Raw genomic sequence first — 25,358 nt, 5'->3', positions numbered from 1 at the left:
GCATAATTGTTTTCTCTTCCATTAGTGTCAATAGTGGGAAAACTACTTTTCATGAAAGCTGAATGAAGGCAGTACACAATAGAAAACCTCCAGCTCTGGCTGGTGTGAGCCAGTAGGCTTTAGGAAATGGTGGTTTCTCCTCTACAGAATTTCTCTCCTCATCCTCAACTTTAGGATGGCTCTATTAGCCACCAGAGCTGCTGCTTTTGCAGCTTTTAAGTTGCGTAACCAATTTTTCAAGAGCTCAGGCTCCTGCCTGTCAGCTGTCAACCCATTAGTTCTGCTTGAATGTAAGGAATCGTGCCGGAATACACTAATGTAGCCTCCTCCCTTGTGACTAGCAAATCTCTTTGAAAAATGGCCTGTGGTTGACTCACTCAAGATTCCACCTAGTCATGTCCTTTCTCTACCTTATCCTGAGCCATATAAAAACCTTTATGATGCTGCATCTGGTGATGCTAACTTTTGCCTGCCAGTGTTGAAGCACTGGCCCATGCTGTTTGCTGGTACAGCGTCCTGGATTAGCTGCAACTCTAGCAGACATTGTGCCCCAACCCAGATGCTTATTTCCTGGGTTTCGCTGCTGGGGGTGCTTGTCACATATATAGATGCACTGGTTTTAGCTGTATATTTTATACATACGGTTTTCAACTGCTTTGACCCATACTTAAGCTACCAGGATAAAGTGGGAGAAAGACCTAGGTCCCTTCCAGGATATGAACCAAAGACTCCTCAAATCTCTGCTTTCTCCCAGATTGTGCGCCTGGACCGCAGCATGGAGCAGATCATCTTCCCGGTGCCCAGCATCTGCGAGTTTGTGACCAAAGAGACGAAATACCGCCTGTTCACCACAACAGAGCAGGATGACCAGGGCAGCAAAGTCAGTGACTTCTTTGAGCAGTCGTCCTTCCTCCACAACGAGATGGAATGGCAGAAGAAACTGCGCAGTAAGACTAGAACAAGGCAGGAGGCTGTTTGTACAGATAATAATTTAGAATGCCAAATTGTATGTCAGCTCAAGCCCCTGCAGCACCTGTTGAGGAGGGGGGATAGTCAAGTGATGTTCACCAGGCTCCACTGACCCTGTCCTGAAGGTGGCACCCAAGTCATTCCCTGCAGCTCCCCAGAGAATCATGGGCCCATGCAGACTCCATAGCCCTGGAGAGGGCGCTTTGGAGCGATCATTTCAATAGCCGTTTCTGTTTCACAGTGAGACTACAGCTTTTTCAGGAGTGCCAACCACGTCAATCAGGAAACCCCTAGATGATTCAATAATCCATTGAATTCTAGAAGTCTCTGGGGCAGACCATCTTATTTTATTTTTTTCTTTAAATTTGTATCTTGCCCTTCCTCCCAAAGCAACCCAGGGGCAGTCAACAAGTAGTAAAACAATAAAGGAAATATTTGAAACAATTCCAGTACAGGTGCAGACTGGGAAAGTTTTCAATGCAAGTGTCTTGTTGAAAGTGGAAGGTCTTCAGCTGTTGCCGAAAATACAAGAGATGACGCCTGTCTAATATTCAGTAGTTCCACACCCCTGCAGGAGGATATTACTGTTGCCAGTCCAAGTGTCATCAAGGAATGATCTACCCATGACAATGAGCTCATTGCAAACTCTCTCTGCAGCCACTCGCTCTATAGCAAAGACCAGTTCAAGAGTGTGCCCTTCCACTTATTTGGGGCCTGTGATGAACTGAGATAGCCCCATAGTAGTCATGCAGGCCACGATGAGCTGAATTTGTAGAGGCAGCCTCTGCATGGACATTGACATCTCCCTACGCTGCTGTGTGGGGATTCTCAGGGACTACCAGTCAGGGAGGCTGCTGGGTGGGTGGCACATCTGCAGCATCCCTATTCCCCTCTCTTAGCTCTGAGAGAGCTGACTGGATGTCCCTTTAAATCAACAGTGGCTAACCCATAGCTGCCCAAACTACAACTCCCATCATCCTTGCCATTGGCCATGCTGGCTGGGGCTGATGGGAGTTGGAGTCCAATAAGATATGGAGGGCTGCTGTTTCACCCTCCCTGCTTAACACTGAAAATCTTAGTGAGCTTTTCTACAGAAAACAGGGGTAGAAAGAATGAAATGAGGACATGATCCTGGACCAGTTTTATGTGCTGCAGTCCACTGAAATGTGGTGAGCACAAATATGAGGTATCATTTGAAAATTATGTCCCAGTTTCTGGCAATTGATAGTGTTTGCAACTGGGTTGGGGAAACAAGAGCATTGATCCCTGGCTCTATAAATAATTGCACTGAGATTGCTGGGTCTTTGGAGAGTTCTGTGCTACTTTCCAAAAGCATACAAGATATACTCAGCTTTGCCTTTCTTTCTTCTCATAGGCAATCCACTGATGTACTGGTTCTCCCGCAGAATGACACTCTGGGGAAGCATTTCCTTCAACCTGGCTGTCTTCATAAACATCATCATTGCTTTATTCTATCCTTATGTCGAGGCATCCTCAATGGGTACATGTTCCATCAGGCTCACTTTGATTTTTATACAACCATTGGATCCCTTTGCAGGGGTACTCTGTCCACTTGGTATTCATGCAAAGAAAATGCTATCTGAGGCCCTGTGGTTCTTCAGTCAATTTTGCCAGCTAGGCCTTTGCAGCCAACTCGCTAGCAGTTCTTTACCTCAAATAAGCTATCATTTCAAAAACCCTAATCACTTACCTTTTTGTGAACATTAAAAATAAACCCCCTTTGGAAAGAAACTTTCTGCAAAACCTTTGGTAAACCAGTTCCCAGTAAGAAGCTGTGTTCTGTTTGAATATTATGAGTGTTTTTGGAAACAAACAAGCATGCAGATCAGTGGTTTTCAACCAGTGTGCCGTGGCACCCTGGGGCGCCTTGAAGAATGGTCAGGGGTGCCACGGGCAACACTGGCCTCTGTCCATCTTTCCTTCCCTCCTTCCTCTGATGCCCTCTTGCATCTCTGCCTCCCAAAGGCTTGCACAGCTGTTTGTTGCAGCAGTCCTGGCTATAAGCTCTGCAGGTATTCACAAGGTATTATGCAGGTGTCAGGGGTGCTGGTTGCCAGGAGCTGAAGTGGCCTTGGAGTAAGAGAGCAAGTGGGTGAGGGAGCCCAGCCAGCCAGTCCACCAGCCCTCGCTGTTAGGAATGGACAGACAAGTCCCAGGCCCCTGTGGGGCAGTGTGAGGAGGCACCTCTCTTTGGGGCTGGGCAGTTTAGAGACCAGGGGCGGCAGCAGCAGCAGCTGCCCAGAGGACTCCCAAGGAGAGGGGAGAGGAGGCTGAGGGAGCACTCCACAAGGGAGGCTGTTTGAAAAAGGGTGAGAGGCTGCCAGCTCTGCAGGTAAGGGGTGACATAACTGGGTTCCTGAGCCCCACAGGGGTGCCGCAGAAAGCATGTTGTTGGTCAAGGGAGCCATGGACTCAAAAAGGTTGAAAACCTCTGATGTAGATGACACTCATGGTAGACTGTACATACCCTGATGTGGTCTCCTAAAAGCAATGCATCCCTTTAGATCTGGGTGCTCAGATCTGGGGTTGAAAACAGATGAGGCAGGATGTGGTCCACTGAGCAGCTGTGCTGTTGGGGAATGGCTAGCAGTGCCTGTGTGGGTACAGGGTGATGGCATCTTTGCTTTCCACTAGGCATTGCTGGTTATGCATTAGTAGCACATCTGCACCAACCTGGGCAAGGAGGCATCTCCAGTTCTTCTCCCTGTCAGCTACAGGTTTTTTTGCAGAAAATCTGACTGACGTTTGTTCCAGTTCAGCAGTAAACTGCAGATTTTCTTACGAGACTCAGGCCTAGAAATGACAAACGAAAGTGTGGATGAAGAGTAATGGCATTCACTGCCTTCTGCTTTGCCTCGCTGGCTGCTGTTATGCAAGTGTTTTAATGCTGTGTGCTCGCAAATTTTGTTTCTTCTCACCTAATGCTGTGCGACGTGATCAGTAGCGGGGCATGCAGAGCTATACTTCTGTCACTTGGAAGGTGTTGGGTGGGACAGGACAGTGGCAAGGTCAGGGCTGGTGGGTGTGTGTGTGCATCCAAACATCACCCTTCCCCACCCCTTCCAGTTAAGTCTCAGTGATGCCAATGTCAGGAGAGCAGTTCTGCTCCATCACAGCAGCTGCTGCTGAAGGTTATATTACAAACAAACGTCTTGGCTACTTAATGATTAATTTGTGAATTTCCAGGGCTGTTGGATTCTCCACTGATCCCCCTGCTCTCCTGGCTTTTAATCTGCTTCTCCATCATGGCTCTCTTTACCCGACGCTACGGGATCCGACCGCTCCTTGTGGCGTTGATCCTGCGATCCATCTACCACCTGGGTATTGGACTCACTCTGAACATACTGGGAGCTCTCAATGTAAGTCACTTGGCTAACCTCAGGCCAAACTCTGGCTGCAGTCTTGTACATATTTAACTGGGAATGAGTTCCATTGAACTACCATAAACTGTGCAACCCCTTGCCTATTGAGATCAAGTAGGTGCCTTCACTGTACTCTTTTCGACACCTGTTAAAAACATTCTTGTTTAAACATGCCTATCTAGATGCTTAGAAAATCAAAGTAATTTTAATCTAGTTTAGTATTTTAACTTTTGTGTGCTTTTAAGTTTGGCTGTGAAATTTTCTTGATTTTACTGTTGTATCTTTTGTAAAATGCTGAGTTGTTGTTTTTTACAATCAAGCAGTGTATAAATTTTATTAAGGAGACAAACCAACCAACCAACAAAAAAGCAAGGGGTTTTAGGTACTGGCACCATGCCTAGAGCTAAGACCAGTTTGTCTTTGCAAATCTAATGGCAATGGATTTATATCAGTGTTAACTGAAAGCAGAAGATTGCTATCAATAAAGCTAAAGTAGCATAATAAACAGCATAAACTCACTCCGAAAAGTAACTGCTTGCCTCTTTTCCCCTCTGCTTTGTGCTTGTTCCACAGCTGACAAATAAGATTGTGTTTGTGGTGAGCTTTGTTGGAAACCGTGGAACATTCATCCGAGGATATAAGGCCATGATCATGGATATGGAATTTCTCTATCATGTTGCCTATATCTTGACCAGCGTCTTGGGGCTCTTTGTGCACGAACTATTCTACAGCATCTTGGTATGCTAATTTCTTCTGTATTATCTACCTGTTGTATGTGTAACATTTCACCTCTTTTTATGTCTGCCTTGTTCTCCCTAGCTAGCTAGGACTGCAATTATGCATTTTATGAAGTGGGCAAGAAAGAAATACAAATCATTGACTAGATGGGATGGTTTGGTACTGTCAAGCAACACCAAACCAATTCCTGTTCCGAGAAGTTGCTAGGCTCTTGAAGCAAGATTCTAAAGGGCTTCTTGTTCCTTTACGGAAAAGAACGTTCACATTTATCTGTGAGAAAAGTGGGGATGTTGGTGATTAGATGAATGAATGGCAATCATTTTCCTGCTAATAAATACTATGTGCCTGAAGGACTACCACAGAATGCCTGTTCTCTTCAGACTGATTCCATATAAGCAAGTTATTATTATTTTTTTGTTTCAGCTGTTTGACTTGATCTACCGGGAGGAGACCTTATTTAATGTCATCAAAAGTGTGACACGCAACGGACGCTCCATTCTTCTGACAGCCCTTCTGGCTCTCATCCTCGTCTACCTCTTCTCCATTGTAGGCTTTCTCTTTCTGAAAGATGACTTCATCCTTGAAGTAGACCCATTGCCCAACATTAAATCAAAAGGTTTGCTTCCCCCACCCCACCCTGCTATCTCTCAAGTTTGATATTTAACAATAGGGTTTTAAATAGAAAGGATTTTAGGATTTGCTGACTTCTGAAGCAACCCATTTGTCTTCACCGGGGTTCATCCAATTACACCGGAAACCTGTATGTTCCCTCCTGCGTTTATTTAAGGATTGGTTTTCACCTTGATTTTGTACTAGACCTTTCAACCAAGAATGAATAACTGGTAATGGGCAAGCTAAATCCACTCCAGCGTGTTTATGTCCTTAAGGCTTGCAATTTGGAGGCTTTGACGTTCAGCGCTGCACTTAAGGGAAGTGCAATTTGAGACTCCTGGATTGGGCACCTTTTATGAGTGTATAAATAGCAGCTTTTACCAGCAAAGTACTGCAACTGTGTAAGAACTGGCTTGTATGTGTTTTGCATGGCAGTCTCTCCCCCCCCCCCATTCAAAATACAACATATAACAACTCTTCTGTTCAAGTGTGTAGATTTCAGTGGGTTCAGATGCTTCACTTCAGGGGTTGCCAACATGGCATCTTTGGGCATCAGTGTACCTCCCATGGCACCTGCAGAAGGTCTCTGTAAATCATCTCCTCAAAACCTTCAATGCTTGAGACTTTGCTCTTCCTCCTTCATTCATGTTTTCACCTGATCAACTCCTCCTAGACTGAACATGCCCCCCTGTCAGGCTTCAGGGAATCAGCTTTCTCCCCTCGTGTCAGGAGATAAAAAGATAAAAGAAAAGACCATCTTACCAGTTAGAAACTTTAATAATCACAGTGAGAGAACAAAGAACACATCTCCTAAAAATGGTGGTGCTCCCAATTAAGTATCACACACTCCTCCATCCCTATTAATCTACGTCACTCCTCCGTCTTGTAATCTGAGTTTGTACCCTCTGCACTTTCTGTTCTGAGACTTTCTGAGCTCTTCGAGACTTTGGGGAGATCAGAGGAATGCTGTCCAAAGACTGTGAATCTGTTAACCCTCTCTCTTCCCGTGTTTCTTCTCTTAGCTGTTCCGCACCCAGTATTTCCCAGCTTCTGCCTTCTGATCTAGGCCCTCCTGCAAACCACTGTTCCAAATCTATACTGTCCTCCCGCTCCTGGGAAGATTCAGGCTTGGGGAAAGGGGTTGCTCCCACCATTCCTCCTCAGCACAGCCGTCCTCAGCATGGTCCCTGACACTCCTTAAACATGTCCACGTGTCATTGAATGCTTGGACTGGACACCCTACCTCCCTTCTGTTCTGAAGAGAGCTTCTATTGGTGTGTGCATTCAATGCTGGCTGATGGAGATGCATTTTCCCCTCTTCTATTGACACAATCATTCCTAAGTGCTCTCTACAGCCATGGGGTATCTGGAAGGCTCCTTGGTTTACTGAGGAGCCCTGAGTGATGAAGCAGGCCAGACATCAGCTAGTGCAGGGAGTGCAAGTCCTGGCATAAATCTGACTGAATTGAGGTACAAGTACATAGTTGTTTGTACCACATGGCAGGGATGGGAGCAAAGATAGTGTATCTCTTGGCCTCTATTATGTACTCAGTGAATTGTGCAGCAGAGCTATGCAAAGTGGTTGGCCCAGATCAGTATGGCATCATTAACAGACCACTCAATAGTCTCCTGTGAGAGATTTGTGAATTAGTCTGAGGGTAACATTACTTGGCTCTGTGCTGAACACAGTGTCACTATTAGTTCATGCTTGTTGGAGGTCCTTGGAGCATCATTCAAGTACAGCTTGTGGGATTGGTTACAGTTTGAGGATGTGGACAGGATGCTTGTGGTGGTGAGGCTATGTGAAACTGGATAGATAGCAACCTAGAACAAGAACATCATGATGGGAGATACTTTTTGGCATGGCTTCAGTCAAAGGAACAACTTTTCTGGACTTTGTCATTGTTATGAAATTAAAGATGATGTTTTGACAATTCTGCTGCCTCCTGTCCTTCCAGGTACTCCTTTGGGGATGCAAGCAGACATGGACGCTTTCATGGAGACATGCAGTAGCGACAAAATGAGCTGCTCTTCTGGTGTTGCTAAGCCCAAAGTGATAGAAGGTAGGTGGGGTGGCTGAAGCAACTTTCTCTAATTCAGATGCTTGTCTCGGAGTGAAGAGAATTTTATCCGGCACCTTGAGAGGGCAACTAGGATGAAATTGATCTGTGTCCCGGAAGTCAGCACAAGATACTGTAAGATCGGATGTCCAAGTTAAGATGCAAAGTTACTTTGTTGGTACTTATCCACAGCATCTTACTGGGACTAGGGGCCACTCTATGTAAGTAAGGATGGCAGCCAACTAACTTATTTCTGCCACTGCAAGGATTTCTGCTTGCACAGTGGAACTCTTCTCCTCTCTTATCCCCCTGTGCCCCCCTCAGGTCTGCTTCAGAGGACCATGAGAACTCCCAGAAAAGATTTTTGGGGCAAACATGGGAGGAGTAGGGGAAATTTCGTTTCGCAAGTGGAGATCCTTGCACTGATGGAAAGAGTTGGATAGTGCCCTGACAATATAATTCAGGATGAATTTTAGAAACAAGCAGAGCTGTTGCCCGTGGCTATTGGAAATGTCTCTGCTATTTTCTTCCATCTTCTAAAAAGGAAGGATGAGGCAGAACAGCCAGGTATTTTCTGCATATAGTTAATGAAGCTAAGAAATATGGATTTCACAATACTGAAAGCTAATCATAGGTGCTCTGTTTGTGTTCCTGCTGAGTGCACTTTTGCTTGCATTCCAGAAGCGGAGGAAGATAATTCAGAGCGTGCCTGCGACACACTGCTCATGTGCATAGTCACTGTCCTGAATCATGGCCTCAGAAACGGAGGTGGTGTGGGTGACATCCTCAGGAAGCCATCCAAAGATGTGAGTTAATTTGGGGGCAACCCATGTTAGGCAATGCTGGCTAGGGGTCTAAACCAGCACACCAAAGGGTGCCTGTGCCCTACTGAAACCAGTGCATACCAGCGTGGTGTGCATATTTGGATTTTTCTAATAGTTTGTCTATTGCGCAGGGGCACCTATGCTAAATACCAAATGCCAGACGCCACATTATATGGGGCAAATGGGGTCCTCAACCTGAGGGGTGTGACAGATCTTGTCACATTGGTTTGCTACCTTCCCTTCTCACATTTTTGACTTTTAAAATTCAGATCTTTTCTCACAATTTCACCTTTTGTGAGATCTTACAATTCCAACATTATGCACACCTAACACAACCAATCCTTCCAAATATTTTCTTCATTGTTTACAAAACAAATCTATTCATCTTGTAGCCACTGGCATGTTGGCAACTTGTCTGCCAATTTCTAGAGGGGAATGTGTGGCATTTTTCAGCAAAGCACTGGATAAGAGAAGCCATGCTTTCTTTTAATGGCTGTCCTTGTCTTTCTGTCCTAAAGGAGTCTCTTTTCCCTGCTCGAGTGATCTACGACCTCCTGTTCTTCTTCATTGTCATAATCATAGTCCTCAACCTCATATTTGGTGTAATCATCGACACCTTTGCAGATCTGAGGAGCGAGAAGCAGAAAAAAGAAGAAATCCTGAAGACAACATGTTTTATATGTGGTAATTGCCCAGGGAAACTATTTATCCGGGAAATACCCTCATATATTCAGCAAACATCCAACAAGATCATTGCCTATCTGGTGGAGGAACTATCCCCTTCTCCAAAAGTAAACTAAGTATTCAGGGGATATTCTGCAGGCCCCTACAGAAAGGAGAGTTAGGCTTTGGGTGTTCATTTGACTGTAGCAGCTGAAACTGCCCACAATACAAACATATGTTGTACTTCAGATATTCATTGGTCTGCATACAGGATCCAAAACACAGCAGAAATGTATCCCATCTTAGTGCATTCAAATTTAAGTTTTCACAATTTCACTTTCAAAGCAAATTTTTATTGGCTTCTGATGGTCTGTCAGTGGGTGCAAAATGGCAGAAGTGCAGTATCACTTGAGATAATATGCATAATATCTCAGCTTTCCTATTTTACACTGTTAACGTTGGTGTTTAGATTTCAAGAGGTCTCTTGAAGTGGATATAAATTACTCCATCCATCTTTTCTTTTAAGGCATGTTTTCAATTTTAGAGATTTCTTTAAGTGTCCAAAACAGGTACACTAATTTGAAATTTAACTGCTCAGCCGTGAACATTAGGCACTAGCCATTTTCTGCTCAAGACCTGCTAAAATTAGATTAGAAGAACCCCAAAGGCTTTCTCTTCCAGTTCCCTGCTGTGAACATGACCACCCATCCATTAGCACCCCACTGACCAACTTATGCTGTTCATATTTCTGTATGCTACAAGTGGAGGTCAAGTAGAGAAAAATGCGTGCAGAATCAGTCTCTTTAATGGGACTTATGGATGGGCGCAGCAGTTGCTAGATAACCTAGCATTCTCCTTTTCTTCATTACTTCCTTAGGACTCGAAAGGGACAAGTTTGACAACAAGACTGTATCTTTTGAGGAGCACATTAAATTTGAACACAACATGTGGAATTACCTGTATTTCATAGTGCTGGTGCGAGTCAAAAACAAGACTGACTACACAGGGCCTGAGAGCTACGTAGCACAAATGATAAAGGTAAAGGTGATCAATACTCTTGCATGGTGGGAAGTGTTTCACTTTGGAAAAAGGCAGTTTTAGTGGGCAGCCTGTGTGTGATGTATATAATCTCAAATAAAATCAGCTGCCCCGGGTCTACTTCCCTTCAGTTTTGCAATCTGGCCTCTGCCAGTGGCCAGATGTATGAGAGGATGTAACTTCAAGAATTGGTACCTGTACTGGCTTGTAAGCAGGGACTGCCTTGGTTTTTAATTTCTGTATTGTGCTTTTGAAGGGGTGCTATTAATACACTGGGTGCTCTAACTTTATTGCAGAATCACTCCTCCATCAGTGGATGGATAACTCCTCTCTCTTGCTCCAACAGGCAGGACTTAGCAACAGAGTCTTTGTTCTTGACAGTGGACTGCCCTCTCTTAGGTTCTGCCCTACCTGTTTTGCGGTGCCAGGCTACTTTTGTTCTGATTAGTTATTCCTTCCCTTAAAACACTTGTTTCCTGCAATGGCTATTCCAGAACAAGAACCTGGACTGGTTCCCTCGGATGCGAGCCATGTCACTGGTCAGCAACGAAGGTGAAGGGGAGCAGAACGAGATCCGGTGTCTACAGGATAAACTGAATTCCACCATGAAATTGGTATCCCATCTCACATCACAGCTGAATGAACTGAAGGAGCAGGTATGAGAAACTTTAAGAACGGGGTGCTTTGGGGAGGGACTAAGGGAATGAACTAAGAGAAGTAGCGCCTTTTTGGAACTTTTGGATGTCATAAAATTAGACCACATTTGCTAACCCTTCAACTAAATAATGCTCTCGGGGGGGGGGGGAGAATCCTGTTGTCTGAATGCATTTGCTTTTATATGAAGCAAAGAGCAGCCCTGGCAACATCTGTAGAAATACAAAGGTATCTTATTGCTTTGAATTTTGTGCGGGGTGTCCAGAGGGCATGGTTAATAACTGTCAAAATAAATAAGTAAAACGTTAGGATTACAATTCACAATGTGGCAAATAGCTAGCCTTTGCCAGCCCTGAGATTCAAACTATTCCTTTTGTATATTCCAAGCACACAATCCAACTCGTAGCTATTGCCACCGTTCAAGTCTTTTCAAATGCTGTTCTGCAAAGAACTCTTATTTGGTGAAAGCGAATAGCAGGTTGCCCCCAAAAGATTAGCAGTAGAGGATGCACTGTCCCAAAGATACCATCTGCCTTAACTGATCTCTTTCTACAATGGGGGTGGAAAACCTTTATGGGCCACATCTTCATCTCCCCCACCCAACAGGACCACCCATCTGTCATAGTTGGCCCACAGACAAAGCGGGAGAGACCAACTATGGATTGAATTCTCTGTGCATCAGCTGATGAATGGGCAGCTTAATCCCCCCTGCCATTTTTAAGCAACCCGCCCCCAGTTGATACACATTGTGTATGTCTGCAGCGTCTTGTAATTAATTGGGGTGGGGCTTACTGGCACCCCCCCATATTTTATTCAATTTGGCACCCCTGGCCTGTGGCTGAAGGTTACCCCACTCCCTGCTCTACAACATGTAGGTCAGGGAAGTGTGGGTACATTTCTACACGAGTAATGCCAGTTAGCTGAGTACACCCAACGAAAGACCTCATAAGCTTCAACATGCAGGGGTTTGTGGCAGAGAACACTTTTAAATTTGATAAAAGATTGGCGTTGTGAATTCAACTGAAGAAATGAAAACCATCTTTTAAATCCCGTTTTTATATTCCAGATGACAGAGCAAAGGAAGCGAAGGCAGCGGATGGGCTTTGTGGATGTCCAGAACAGTCTGAACCACTGAGACAGCAGAATCAACTTCACCAAGCTAAAACTCTACTTTACATATGCACTTCCTGAGAAGGATATTTGGTACTAGGTTGCCAGCACAGATCTCATCCATCAAAGAAAGCCGATTCATGTCATGATGATTCATATTTTGGCATTCCGGCACCACCTTCTGTTCATCTCCAGTAGGGCTGATTGAATTTTATTCAAGAGAGAGACCTGAAGCTGACAACTAGTATGATTTGTCGCTTTGTGCGGATTCATAGTTTACCATACATTTGGGAGCTTTGCTGCTCCTTATGATAGCTCTGTTGCTATAACATGGGTTATCTGTCTCCATGCACTACATTTTGATGGCTTCGCAGCCAGGTGCAAATAGGATTGACGCTGTTACTAGCAAGTAGTAGTTGCTATATTTTAACTTATTTTAACAGAGTCCATGAAATTCAACATACATGGATCTCTCTTTACAAGCTTGTCATCTCAGTTTTCCTGGAGTCACTGGCATTTTTCTTCATCTCTAGAATCCTATCTAACCCAAGAAGAAACTAAGAAAATCTACTATTAGCTTAACACTTCGACTGAAGACGAGCGGCAGATTCCATTGTTGAGAAATGCAATGGCATTTTGTTCCATGGAGAGACTTTTATCAGCGTTAGCGGAAGATTGCATGTTTGTGCTGCACTGTGAAAGAGAAATCTCTTCCCCCTCTCGCTCACACAATAGGTTAGAAGACAGTACACACTTGGGCGTTAGCCTGCTTCTGGGAAGGTTAAAAGGTGGTAGAACTGGATTATTTCAGTTGGCTAATGCAAGGTAGCAGTAATATTTCAACTATCATCAGAATGGACATTGAAGGGTCATTAGTTAGTTAGTGTAAGAAAACAGGTTTGGGGAGAAGGATGGAGAGAAAAAAAGAGTGCATTATAAAAGTCCTGAGATGTAAATTAACTACACCTCTATCAGCCCTGCTATGCTGGCGGGGGCTGGTGTGAACTGGAGGGCACCACACTGCGAAAGACTGTTTTAGAATTTCCCTAATCAACATACACTGCCCCAGAGTATTTCCCCAGCCATTTAGAAGCATTGCAAGTTCAACTTCAACAGCCACGCTACAACTCAACTGTAAATAAAACAAAGTACATTAGGTACAGGTTTGTCTAACTGTGAGAGTGGCCGCTAGAGGGAGATGATTAGGGAGAGATGATGACAGTTCCTTGTTCCAGCCTCCATATGCTTTTCCATTCCTTTCTGACCCAAGCAGGGTGTTCCTCCAGGGTACATATTACAGTGCAGGTTGAAGGGGGGCGGGGAAAAGATTTCATTAATCAAGAGTGCAGCTTTGCAATTGGTCTTGCTCTGGAATATTTTACAAATATTGTTTTAAGTTTTAATGTGGTAACTTCCTTAAGTTAACACAAACACAACCAAATACAATAAAATGGAAGGGAGAAGGAATCACCTCTTGATATGCTTGTTGGTAAAGCTACAATCTTGTCGGACATTAATATGACTGAGCAGATTTTTTAAAGATCTGTTGGATTACAGTGGTACCTCGGGTTAAGTGCTTAATTCATTCCGGAGGTCCGTACTTAACCTGAAACTGTTCTTAACCTGAAGCACCACTTTAGCTAATGGGGCCTCCTGGTGCTGCCGTGCCGCTGGAGCACGATTTCTGTTCTCATCCTGAAGCAAAGCTCTTAACCTGAAACACTATTTCTGGGTTAGCGGAGTCTGTAACCTGAATCGTATGTAACCTGAAGCGTATATAACCCAAGGTACCACTGTAGTTGGATTCTGCTTGATACTGAAGCTATTTAAGCAAATATTTCATACATACCCTTTTCGGTAGGTTTTCATGAAATGCTCTGACTAGCCCGACTAATCTTGCCACAAGACTCCAGGGTGTTCCTAGGCTCATTCTAGGGTGAATTCCATGTTTGCACAGAATGCTGGAATATCTACTGGCCCTAACTGTTTTCTCATTCTAGAGGAGAACAGATGCTGCTTGTATTGCAGGGGCAGATTATGGTGAACCATTTGTTTTTAGAAACTTGTCTACTATTGCCCATTTTTTTAACAGCAAAAACTGGTATTCTACAGAACAAATAGCTTGAAAATGAGTGCTCTGCTGCAACAATTTTGCACCAACATATGGCAGTTGTGCCTTCCTTGAATAAGTGGTGGCATTCCAGTAAAACACACAAGACCACACATCTGTATGCTATAGTGCCTGTATTTGTTTGGGAATATTCTGAATTCTAAAAAGCCATGAAATACAATTCGGTGATGTCCCAGCATATCAACTGCATACCAGCTGTGTTCAACAGCATATTACCTTTCCCTAAAGAACATGCAAACACCTAGACATGCCAAAGAGTGGCAACCACATCAATATATTTAAAGGCTTTCTAACATCTTCCTATAAATCAATGTAATCAAGAAGGGCTTGCTTGTCCCATTCCAGAATAGCTTCACCCAATACTGAAGCATTGTTCCCTGAGATAGAAATGGTTCTGAGATGAGATGTCAAAACCAGATCTCTTTGCTTTAAAAAGTCCGACATCATCCTAGGTAAGCAAATGAAACAAACAAACCTCTGTTTCAAGGAGGCAAAATATAGAGCTTTAGGAAAATTGGCTAGTGTCACAAAGTTATCATTTGGAATCTTCTTCAGGATTCTTGGCAGAAAATTTCTCACGTAACTTTGTCCATTTTCCTTTCTTTGCTTCTTCCATCTGCTTCAAGCTAGCTGCATTAAGAGGAAGTCAGAAAAGACAAATAATAATAATAGGGTTTTCATTATAAAAACAATTTTCTTTAAGAGGCTGCTTAAACAGTAACATGGTGATAGATGCATGTTTGCCATTATGTATACATGTGACAGAAAGCCACAGCCAGTCCTAGTTCCCTGGCACATGTGCCTGTGCAGTTCACATGCCTGAACACTCACATTAATCATGTCCAACCACTCCATTTAAAGTACACTCTAAAAACCATAAGGTGTGAAACAACCATTCGTTTCCATCTCAATAAGTCTATGTTTTGCTGCCCGGGGCAGACCTGCTCTCCTTAGAACAGTACATGTGGAGCCAGCAAAGACTAGCATTTTCTATGCACTGCAGCCAGAACATAAGTCTGCTATTTAGCTTCAGGACACTTCAGGAATGTTTAAATTTACTGTTTCTATAAAGGCTGTTTGTCTCGATACAGTTAGCTTAGATAAATCATAGTATAATAGAAAACTCTTGAACTGTAAAAAGTGAAACCAAGCAGAGAAAGCAGCTTCTACACAGGTTAATTTAGACTGTTCTTTATCGTATTTCTTGTTCCCAAGCAGAAACCACAAATGCAGGATGAATGGAAAGCAACAAAATCAGTTGATTACTGATGTCTATTGTGGGAGTGACCGGGAGTGTTAATTTGAGGCTAATTAGCTCTGGGAACACACACTCCCTTCTTCAGATTTGTGTGTCTCAAACGCAGGGCAATTAAACGCTGAAAACCCCAATTCTGTACTGAAAGGATTGGAGGCAAAACAGGGCTGATGAGCAGCAAGAGAGCAGTATTAGCACGGTCAGGTAGACCCTGAAGTATTCAATAGTACAAATTATTATTGTAAAAAAAACCAAGAGGCAGCACCCCTCCTTGGCAGCCCGTGCAGCTTGCAAGAGAAGGAATGGCTGGCATCTTGAACAGCTGTTAGGGAGTGAGAAATTGCAAGTCCCACTTGCATCTATTTCCTAGACTAAGCTCAACTTTTGGGGACACAAAATCCATTTATCATAGTGTGCCACATTCCTCAAGTAACGTGTTACTCTTAGCACTAACATTAAAGACTGAATACAACTGGTGCATTACAAACAGCTTTTGCATAATGTTTTGCTCATGGGAAGGCTATTTATGGGAAGGAGGGAGGGAGGAAACTCCTGTGCGCAAAGCAGGGGGGATGTAAAGGGCAGCTGAATCATTTTAGCCAACCAGATACAGAACAGTAAATGGATAAAGTATAGTTTGCTCAAATACCTGTTGCAAGGACTAGCTTGCATTCTTCAACTGTCACCCCAGTAAAGCTTGTATCTTTCAAACGTGGATACTATGCAAACAAACAGAAAAAAATATATAAATATAGCAGCCTCCTGCTTCCCCTGAGAACAATGTTCTCTTAATCTCTCTTCTCATATGACATCAAAATTGTATGCTGAAGTAAATTTGCTAAATGCTATAGCACGAACATGTTCACTGCTGTTTCATATATATTTTTCATGCATTTCTGAAAAAGGGATGGCTAACATGGTCCTCTAAATGCAAGACTACAATTCCCATCAACCCCAGCAAGCATAGCCAGTAGCGACGGATTGAGGCAATTGTAGTCTTATTAACACTAGGAAAGCCACAGGTTTGCCACTCCAATTTACACAGTAAAAGGTGAACTGGCTTGCTCAAGAAAAAGCAAAGACACTGTGGTAGATAATATGGTGCCCTCTGGATGTTATTGGACTTCAACTCCCATTAACCTTGATAATGGGATAATTATCAGGGGGTTGGACTAGATGACCCTTATGGTACCTTCCAACTTTACAATTCTATGATTTTATCGGACATGCTGGCTAGGGCTGATGGGAGCTGGAGTCAAACAACATCTCGAAGGTGCCATGTTGGCTTCCCCTGCTAAAGATAAATCAGAAGGGTCTTAGTATCAAGATTACAAAACACATCCCAGAGGCAGCTGTCAGATTCTAACACTGGGTACCTGGTCACAGTGATAGGACTTACCTTGTTTTTATAGTAATTGGTATGGATTTTGGCTAAACTCTCAAACATTTCATCGCAGGTCACTGGATCAGAAATCTGCAAGAGTACAAAAGTACAGTGAAATTATTCCTAGAGTGTAAACAACACTTCCATTGAACAGAAATTTTATATTACCAGTGTTGTAGAGGAAGACATTACATTTTAAAATGCAAACTAGTTTTGTTCTTCATATCTATTCCAACAGAGTCACTGAGTTAAAATACAATCAGAAGCCCATCCTTGAGCAAAAACCTATCTAAGCTTCAGCTCTTTCACATATCAACCCAAAAGTCCTGAGTATACTGTGAAGAAATGAAGCTGTCTGTTGAGGGAAGGGGGCATTTTCTTACTTACTCAAAAATGACAAAACCCAAATCCCATGTCAATGGCAAATTCTAAACCCAGGCCCTGCCACCATTCAGTCTCACTTATTTCCTTTGAACCCTTAGCTTACCAATATTCCTTAACTGTGGGGTACAGGCATGGTACAAAGCTGGTCAGATACAGATAATTAACAGAGATAATTACATTTATTTATTATACAATTATTATGTGCAAAAGTTTTTCTGGTTACTTCAAAAATAGCCCTTTATCTTTAGATTATACTTTTTAAACTTCTTACTGTCACTTTAAATACCAATCTCTTATATCCAGTTAAGCTTTAAAGGAACAGTAAATTGGATAGCTCAGTCAGTAGAGTAAGAGACTCTTAATCTCAGGGCTGTGGGTTCAAGCCCCACATTGGGCAAAAGAGATTATTGCATTGCAGAGGGCTGGACTAGATGACCCTCATGGTCCCTTCCAACTCTAGAGTTCTATGATTAAAGCCCTTTAGCCAAATTGCTTTTGTATTCTCTCCAGAGCCAGTGTGGTGTAGTGGTTAAGAGCTGTAGTCTTGTAATCTGGGGAACTGGGTTCGTGTCTCCGCTCCTCCACATGCAGCTGCTGGGTGACCTTGGGCCAGTTACACTTCTCTGAAGTCTCTCAGCCCCACTCACCTCACAGAGTGTTTGTTGTGGGGAAGGAAGGGAAAGGAGAATGTTAGCCGCTTTGAGACTCCTTAAAGGGAGTGAAAGGCGGGATATCAAATCCAAACTCTTCTTCTTCTTCTTCCACCCCAGTTAACACTATTATGGAGGACTCTGTTGGAAGCCTCTTCATCCAACCCTTTACTGACCTATTGAAGAGATTTCTTTTGCTGCATTGCCCTGGAAATCTGCCCTCTCCTGCGTTCAGGTTCTCCCTTTTCCTCCTCAGCCTAAGCCAAGTGATTCAGCTACCCACAGCAAGGTATCAGCCAACAAGGCATTCCGTCTTCCTTCTTCCCTGACCCTCTTCCTCTGCTGTCACTGACCACCCTTAACTCCAAGTCTCCAGCCCACTCCAGTTTTCAATTAACTAACAATATTGCACACATTTAGTCTGGCCATTCAAGTCCAGCTCCATCCAATCATACTGTCTAACTGAAAATTCCAAGCTTGCACCCAGCAAACAAAATATGCATACACTCCCTCCCTCCCTCCCGAATACTAAGGATTCTCTCTCGGCTGTCAGTTAAGGCCCCATGCAACAGTTAAAACTAGTTTTCACCAGACCAGACAGAAAACTTCCTACATCGAATACATTACAATGCACAGTACGATACAAATGTCAGAACACATTACACAATACCCATTACAACTTAATTCAAATAAACAGGATTTCTTCACACTGCGTTACACTGATGTGCTGCAAAGAAGTGTTTGCACAATAAACAGCTCCAAAATATGCCAAACAGATCAACAAGCACGAGCAAACCTCTTCACAGAGGGGGAAAAATGCATTTAATCCAAGATACTGTCAATAACTGTGGCCCAGATGCACTAGATAAGAGGACAAAGCACACTTCAAGGTCATGTGGAAGGTGTGTCATCTAGCTATCATATTCATTTCTAAGTTTTATTATACTTGGTCTTCTCAGACAGAAAAAATGATGCATAAACATATGTTTTTAATGAGAGATTTGGGGGGGGGGGAATGTGACATAAACTACAAGAATGATATCTAGTCATGTAATGACCAAACAGCATCTTGGAAAGCAATAATCGGCTGCTTGAATTATGCAAGTCAGAATAATATGACGCGTCTTTTCTTCCACAACACAAGATATTGGCCGGTGTTCAAATCAGAAAAATGGGGCAGGCCGCTTGTATAATACTGAGTTTTACATATTTTTGTATTCACACTGAAAAACCCTGATAGTGTTGCAGCTATCATGTGGAAAGCAGAAATAGCTTTTCAAAAAAGAAAAAATGCCCCAGCACATCTCATTACACATGGATAAAACAGACATTAGACTTACAAAGTACCTTTATATCTCTGACTCTGCTCTTTATGCATCCCTCCTGCTATTTGGCAAAAAATAATAATCTCTTTACTATATAAAGTATTTTATACATACAAATTGATATCAGCGCTGCAAGCATCAATTTAAATTTTTCAAAACCGATGACAGTTTTGGAAAATTAAGGTAGGAATCAGCTGCTCTGAGCACAAAAAGAAAGGAAAAGCACGTTCTGAAATGGATGGAGCAGACAAAAGTAACAGAACAGCCCTGCTCGGAGGATGCTCAGAAGATATGACTCTCTTAAAAATGAGTGTCTGCCATGGATTTATTTCATTAATTTTTGCAAAGAGTGCATTCTTCTTCCCTGGAGACCATTTTGTGGTGATGTACTACCACAATGCATACATACGCTGATGTCCCAGGCATTAAGAACTGACTCCAAAACATTTTCAGTGCTGAACAAATCATGACTTGAAATCAAGAAAAGCTCAAGGCCATAGAAATGGCCTCTATCAGTTAAGTAACCTGGAAATAATCCAACAAAAGCCGATACATCCAGCAAATGAAATGAACCTGGTTTTAAACCGGCATCAACCTGGAGGGCAAGGGAACCTAACAATTTTTGGCACTTGACTGCAGCACAGAAAGAGGGCTATCAGTTCAACCAAGAGACCAGCTGCCATTTGGCAAGTTCCTCCCCTGAATCGTTTCCAATGAAACTGATGGTTATAAAAACTAACTAAGAACTGGTCCCTGAGTTTCCTTATTTTTCTCTTCCCTTCCTTCCCCCTTTTTTGTTTTTGTGTTGTGTCTTTTACATTGTATGCTTGTGGGCTCAGACTGTCTTTGCTTTACTCTGTGTATAGCCTTTGGATACATTTAGGTATTTCAAAAATGAAAAAAGAATAATTTTTGAAAGCATCAGAGCCAGCAGAAAACCTAGCTCTGCCTGGAAATCAGAGACAAAAGACTTTAATGAGAAACTAGGGAACTCTTTAAGTCAGATCCAGATATCTACTATTCATTTCATCTGGCCCTACCTTCAAGTTCCCCACTGCACCAAGGTTCACATCATATACTAAATTTCTGAAAAGGAATTTCCATGTAATAATTAATATGACACCCATTTTTAGAGCACTGTGGTGATAATACACATAAGAGTATATTTTACTGGAGTCAGTCAAAAGAGGGAATTTCAACATGTGCAGCTCTTTTCACCACTGCATGTCGAAATGTACTTGCCAAAAGTCCCTATACAGTGGTACCTCGGGTTACAGACGCTTCAGGTTACAGACTCCACTAACCCAGAAATAGTACCTTGGGTTAAGAACTTTGCTTCAGGATGAGAACAGAAATCGTTCAGTGGCGGTGCAGCGGCAGGCCCCATTAGCTAAAGTGGTGCTTCAGGTTAAGAACAGTTTCAGGTTAAGAACAGACCTCCGGAATGAATTAAGTTCTTAACCCGAGGTACCACTGTTTATGCTATTAAAGCCACAGCCTTAACCTCTTAAGCCACCTGGAACAAGAGGTGTGTTCCTGTGATTGGGTCTTTTCAAAAATTGTGCTATAATCCGGAGAAAAACAGAGGCTATGGACATTACACAGCAGTCATGGTAAGTGGCTTGGGGAGAAGTGAATTTATCTAAGTATTTTTATACAGCACTTCAATCATTTACTCCTGCCAAGAGCAGTTTATCAGAGAATTTCATGCAACTGATATCATAATTACATTTATATCCTTCCTTGCCACATGCTGCGGTGGAGGGCAATCCCACCTTACACAGGAAAAAAACTGAAGAACTTTCTAACTTGTCACCCCATTTCCAATGGAATCTTTTCATTCTGAAGTGTCAAAAACCCACAGTGAAGCAACCTGCATATTAAAGTTGTAACTCAACCCTCACTCCTGCTGCTGGCATGGCTAATACTGCATTCAGAGCCCTGGTGCAAACAGTGACTGAGGTGGAGGGGGCAGTACAATTGCAACATACAATTGGATTGGGCCTCATGCTGTTGCACAGCAGCAGTGAGATCGGCTCAAGCCCAGGAATACCCCATTTGGGGATCTTCCGCACTGTTACTGGATATCCCATCAATGGCACTCCTGCCCATTTAGCTTAGCCTTCCCAGCCCATTGCAAGTGGGGTGCAGATTGCTCTGCCCCTTGGCACCAATTCCCATTAAACAAAGAGTGAGGTCTCAAATAAGATATATACATATATATTAAAAGCATTTAGATAGTGAAGAGCTCTAAAATGGAGTTCATTAATTCTCCTGGAAACCTGAGAGCAGAGTGCCGGCTCTAATATTAGGCAGCACAAGAGGCAGCTGATTTTGAGAGTCATGAAAGGGTACCAAACTATGATGCATTTATTATTGTATTTTACTGCCAGAACAGGGGAGAGACGCTTGTAGGATTTTCTGCCTCAGCTGCCCAAATAACAACATGACTGGCCTTGGCATACTCCACCTCTTGACTTGGGGAGGGAAGGATTCACCTCAGGCAGCAGAATGTCTTGGACGAGGCCCATAGATATAAAAGGCAGGGTTCCTGCACCTTAAAAATTGCTTGCATGGCAGGGACACCTGCCAAAAGCACCCCTCTTCTGAACAACTATTAAAGTTGCAGGGACCCCACCCTGTATTCAAATCTGGCTACTCTAGCAGGGCCGGCCTCTAGCATGAGGCAACCACCTCAGGCAGCAGGATCCACAGGGTAGCATATACCAATGAAGAGCTTTCTTCTCCTGTTGTCCCTGATTTAGATCTTCATTCCCCCCTTCTTCTCTGGCCCGGAAAGTGGGAGCATCATCTTAATGGTTCACCTCAGGTGCTAAAATGTGTTGGGCTGGCCCTGAGCACAGGCATGACTCACCCTAGGGCCTGCTTGATTCAGGCTAAAATCCTGTGCACGCTTACCTGGGGAGTAAGCCTCACTGAAGACACAGAAATATAGTTGTACCTTGGAAGCCGATCGCCTTGGCATTTGTACGTTTTGGCTCCCAAACGCTGCAAACCTGGAAGTGTTCCAGTTTGCGAATGTTCTTTGGAAGCTGGAACATCCAACGAGGCTTCTGCAGCTTCCGATTGGCTGCAGGAGCTTCCTGCAGCCAATTGGAAGCCACAATTTGGTTTCCGAATGTTTTGGAAGTTGAACGGACCTCTGGAACGGATTCTGTTTGGCTTCTAAGGTACAACTATATTTGGGAATAAGCACCCAGAACCTGTGCCGTCTCTTCACGCTATGCAAACATCCAGTGCCAGATTTACATATAAGCTAAACAAGCTATAGCTTAGGGCCCCACCCTCTTGAGGGCCCCCAAAAAAATTTAAGGAAAAAAATATTGGATGTACTTTCCCAAAATATAAGATAAAAAATAAATAAAATAAAACCTACATACAGTGAGAGCTTAATAATTGTTTCATTATTAATATACTTCTTAATTGTATTTCAGTTCAATAATTACTTTGATAAAATACATATTTTATGTGCAAATGGCTTTAGATACCTATTAGGTCCATAAATTACCAAATAGCATATGTTCAACACAAAAAAACAGTGACCAGTTGTTGTTGACAAAGGACAGCTGGACATATAAAGGGCCCCATTACCTTTAGTAGCTTAGGGGCTCATCAAACCTAAATCCGGCCCTGAAAGGATCACACAGAGGCACAAACACACACGGGTTGCCACCCCTCCTGTTTAATACAGGACATATTTCATGCAAAATGCTACCCCCTGTATTTGAGCTCTCTCTCCCCCAAGTTACGGATCCTCTCCAAATGCACGTGTTGGAAAGGGCGTGCGAAAGGTCATGTGCTTAAGCACAGACAGGTTTACAAATTCACGTGTATGTATGCACGTGTGACAAGTTCCAGAGGGGCTGTTCGTCTGAAATAGACTGTATTGCTTTGAAGTCACTTCAGCACCAGATCAAACCGCCCTGTATTTTGCCAGAACAAGGGTGGCCACCCTAAACACGCTACATAAATGTGAATTAAATAATACGGGGACCAGCTGGCCAGGGCGCCGACCTACCCACTCCCCCTCCGGGCGTCGCCCCCGCCCCACCTGCGTGTTCTCTCCCTCGCGGAAGGCCTGCGCCACCCTCTGCCGAAGGAAGGTGCCCAAGTCTCGCCCGCGCTTGGTCTCTTCCACGGGCCACTCCTCGCAGAGCTTCAAGAAGCGCCGGTACCGCGTCACCGCCATCTTGGCAGACGCCTGCACGACACCATTGGCGCGTGACTCACGTGGTCCGGGCTATGCTAATCCCGTTATTAGTATTCCCAACGGAGGCGCGGCGATTGGCTCCTCCGACTCTCTAGTTCCTCTCTAGTTAAAGCGGAGAGAGCGGATTGGTACGTGCGCAGATGAAACCAGAGAGCTTCCCAGACCCGCGGGGCCGCAGAGATAAGAAAAATTAGAGAGGCGCCTCTCTGTTTCAGGATGACAACATTCCGGGTTTACATTGGCGAAACGGATTCATGGAAATGAACGGAGAAATCTGGGATACGGTCGCTGTGATTGAGCAGCTGGGTCGTGCCCACAGAAAACTATGAGTTAGCGGCAAAGGGACTTCAAGCTCCTCCTCCTAACTCGGGACTAATTGAGCATTTGAAAAGTAGCCCTGCCAATGCAAATTCCAAATACCGACCATCATTTCCCGAAGTTGGATAATGTTTGTTTGAGACCAGCGCTTTATGACAGCTCTGCAGGGTTGCACTTTGGGGTTCAGTCTGAGACTTGCTTGGATTTTTTTGGGGGGAGGAAAAGAAGAGAGAAAGATTCACGCCAAACACCCCCAAATTGCAGCCAAAGTCGATCTCCCTAAATTCCTTCAGTTGCATATAGAAGCTTGCCCGCAGACATTTTGCATTAATAAATGTTCAGAAACTAACTGCATTCGTTTGTCACAATAAGAAACAAGTCCCGAATTACAAAGAGCACGACTCCTATCTTTGCTGCTATCTTTTGAAATTTCTTTGGCCGCCCAATGACAGCTGCAGTAGAATCCAGAATTTCTCTATCGGTTTCTGTGGGTTTGCGCAAGGGGTGCGGGGGCGGAGTCCACAGAAACCAGAAATCTGGCAACATGTTACATCGTTATATTTTTCTATCTCTATGAAGATTCGTTGGATTGGGAAGACTTTAGGGATGGCGCTCATTCTTCGGTATTTGCTGGTGCGCCCGTGTTGGGAGTGGAGAGGGATTGGTAGGGGCGTCGTCTTATGCAAAGCAGCAAAAGAGAGTTTGAGTTTGATTCACACATGATTTCTCCCAAAGAATTCTGGGAATTGTAGTTTATCCTTCACAGAGCAGTAATTCCCAGTACCCGTAACAAACTCAAATTCCGAGTCTTCTTTGGGGGAAGCCACGTGCTTTACATGGCTAGTTTTATGCGATCTTTTTCTTACTTCCCTCTATGAGATGCATAGTAGCTTTTAGGGGTTAATTCAGAAGTGAGTCTCATTTAATGCAGTGGGACTTAGTCTTTCAGGAGCAAGTTCAGGACGGCAGCTATGCTGTACCATATTATTCATGCTTACTTCAAAGTAAGAATTCATTGGGATTCACTGCGAAGTAAATGTTGACAGAATTGCAGTCTTAATCTGCACAGCCACACATAATCTTAAGGCTCTTCTTTCCAAGATGCAATCATATGGTTAACACAGAAGGGCTAGTTGGATAGCCCACAATATGTAAAATGCACAGTTGTTGTCTGACTCCTGGCAGAAAATGAACTACATTTGCATCTGATGATGTCGGCTCAAGTCCATGAAACTCCATGCCATAATAAAATGTGTTAGGATGGTATCTGGTGGTCACAGTAGACCCATTAAGATCAATAGATATAACTTGGCTAACTTAAGTCCATGGATTTCAGTGGGTTTACTCTGCAAATAAAACATTTTAAATGTGTTGTAAAGTGCAATATACAAGTGTGACACTAGATGGCGACACTGAGCTATGCAAAATTCTATTTATTTTTAAAAACTTTTTTTAAAAAGCATTTTCACAATGTTTTTTTAAAATATGTATGCAGATTCCATATGACTGTTCTGAGTACTACTTTGCTAGTTGGCACCGGTGGCTTTTAAGTCTCCACAATACGCTTGGTTATTTTTGCAGCAACAAAAATGGCTATCCCTCTGGAAACTTCAATTTGTATTAATTACT

General features: G+C 43.4%; 2 protein-coding genes and 1 long non-coding RNA gene across 4 annotated transcripts in view; 2 read left to right on the top strand and 1 right to left on the bottom strand.

Annotated features, from left to right (window-relative positions):
• ITPR3 (inositol 1,4,5-trisphosphate receptor type 3) overlaps window positions 1–13,518 on the top strand; it is a 107,180-nt gene extending 93,662 nt beyond the window's left edge. The window contains exons 48-58 of one of the 2 annotated variants that reach the window (XM_081195791.1): window positions 755–947; window positions 2,345–2,470; window positions 4,177–4,349; window positions 4,926–5,090; window positions 5,514–5,706; window positions 7,661–7,765; window positions 8,444–8,568; window positions 9,105–9,270; window positions 10,127–10,287; window positions 10,782–10,943; window positions 12,008–13,518. In XM_081195791.1, the coding sequence (XP_081051917.1) occupies window positions 755–947; window positions 2,345–2,470; window positions 4,177–4,349; window positions 4,926–5,090; window positions 5,514–5,706; window positions 7,661–7,765; window positions 8,444–8,568; window positions 9,105–9,270; window positions 10,127–10,287; window positions 10,782–10,943; window positions 12,008–12,076 (1,638 nt within the window). In that variant the 3' untranslated portion in view covers window positions 12,077–13,518. Of the gene's footprint in view, window positions 1–754; window positions 964–2,344; window positions 2,471–4,176; window positions 4,350–4,925; window positions 5,091–5,513; window positions 5,707–7,660; window positions 7,766–8,443; window positions 8,569–9,104; window positions 9,271–10,126; window positions 10,288–10,781; window positions 10,944–12,007 lie in introns of those variants that run through there. The other variant, XM_081195792.1, reaches the window with a different exon arrangement.
• A 762-nt stretch (window positions 13,519–14,280) lies between these two features.
• On the bottom strand, window positions 14,281–23,450 carry UQCC2 (ubiquinol-cytochrome c reductase complex assembly factor 2). Its single transcript, XM_081195921.1, has 4 exons — window positions 23,253–23,450; window positions 16,837–16,911; window positions 16,087–16,156; window positions 14,281–14,812 (listed from the first exon to the last, which is right to left on the bottom strand). Exons 1-4 carry the CDS (start codon window positions 23,388–23,390, stop codon window positions 14,718–14,720), a joined length of 378 nt encoding a protein of 125 aa, XP_081052047.1. The 5' UTR covers window positions 23,391–23,450; the 3' UTR covers window positions 14,281–14,717.
• Window positions 16,920–19,921, top strand: LOC308587949. The gene is made up of 2 exons (XR_014008576.1): window positions 16,920–17,720; window positions 17,976–19,921. It is a non-coding gene; the product is annotated as an uncharacterized lncRNA (long non-coding RNA).
• Window positions 23,451–25,358: the final 1,908 nt, after the last annotated feature.

The sequence above is a fragment of the Podarcis bocagei genome (assembly GCF_964188305.1).
Source record: "Podarcis bocagei genome assembly, chromosome: 5".
Lineage (NCBI taxonomy): Eukaryota > Metazoa > Chordata > Lepidosauria > Squamata > Lacertidae > Podarcis > Podarcis bocagei.
This window is presented reverse-complemented; position numbering and strand designations above follow the sequence as displayed.

What these genes read in the sequence shown, in the direction of transcription:
- UQCC2 (XM_081195921.1), bottom strand. Translation starts at nt 23,390, where the DNA reads ATGGCGGTGACGCGGTACCGGCGCTTCTTGAAGCTCTGCGAGGAGTGG. An exon ending in GCGAGGGAGAGAACACGCAG is followed by an intron (nt 16,912 to 23,252) that starts GTGGGGCGGGGG and finishes GTACTCTTGCAG; the next exon opens with ATTTCTGATCCAGTGACCTG. An exon ending in CAAGCTAGTCCTTGCAACAG is followed by an intron (nt 14,813 to 16,086) that starts GTATTTGAGCAA and finishes CTCTTAATGCAG; the next exon opens with CTAGCTTGAAGCAGATGGAA.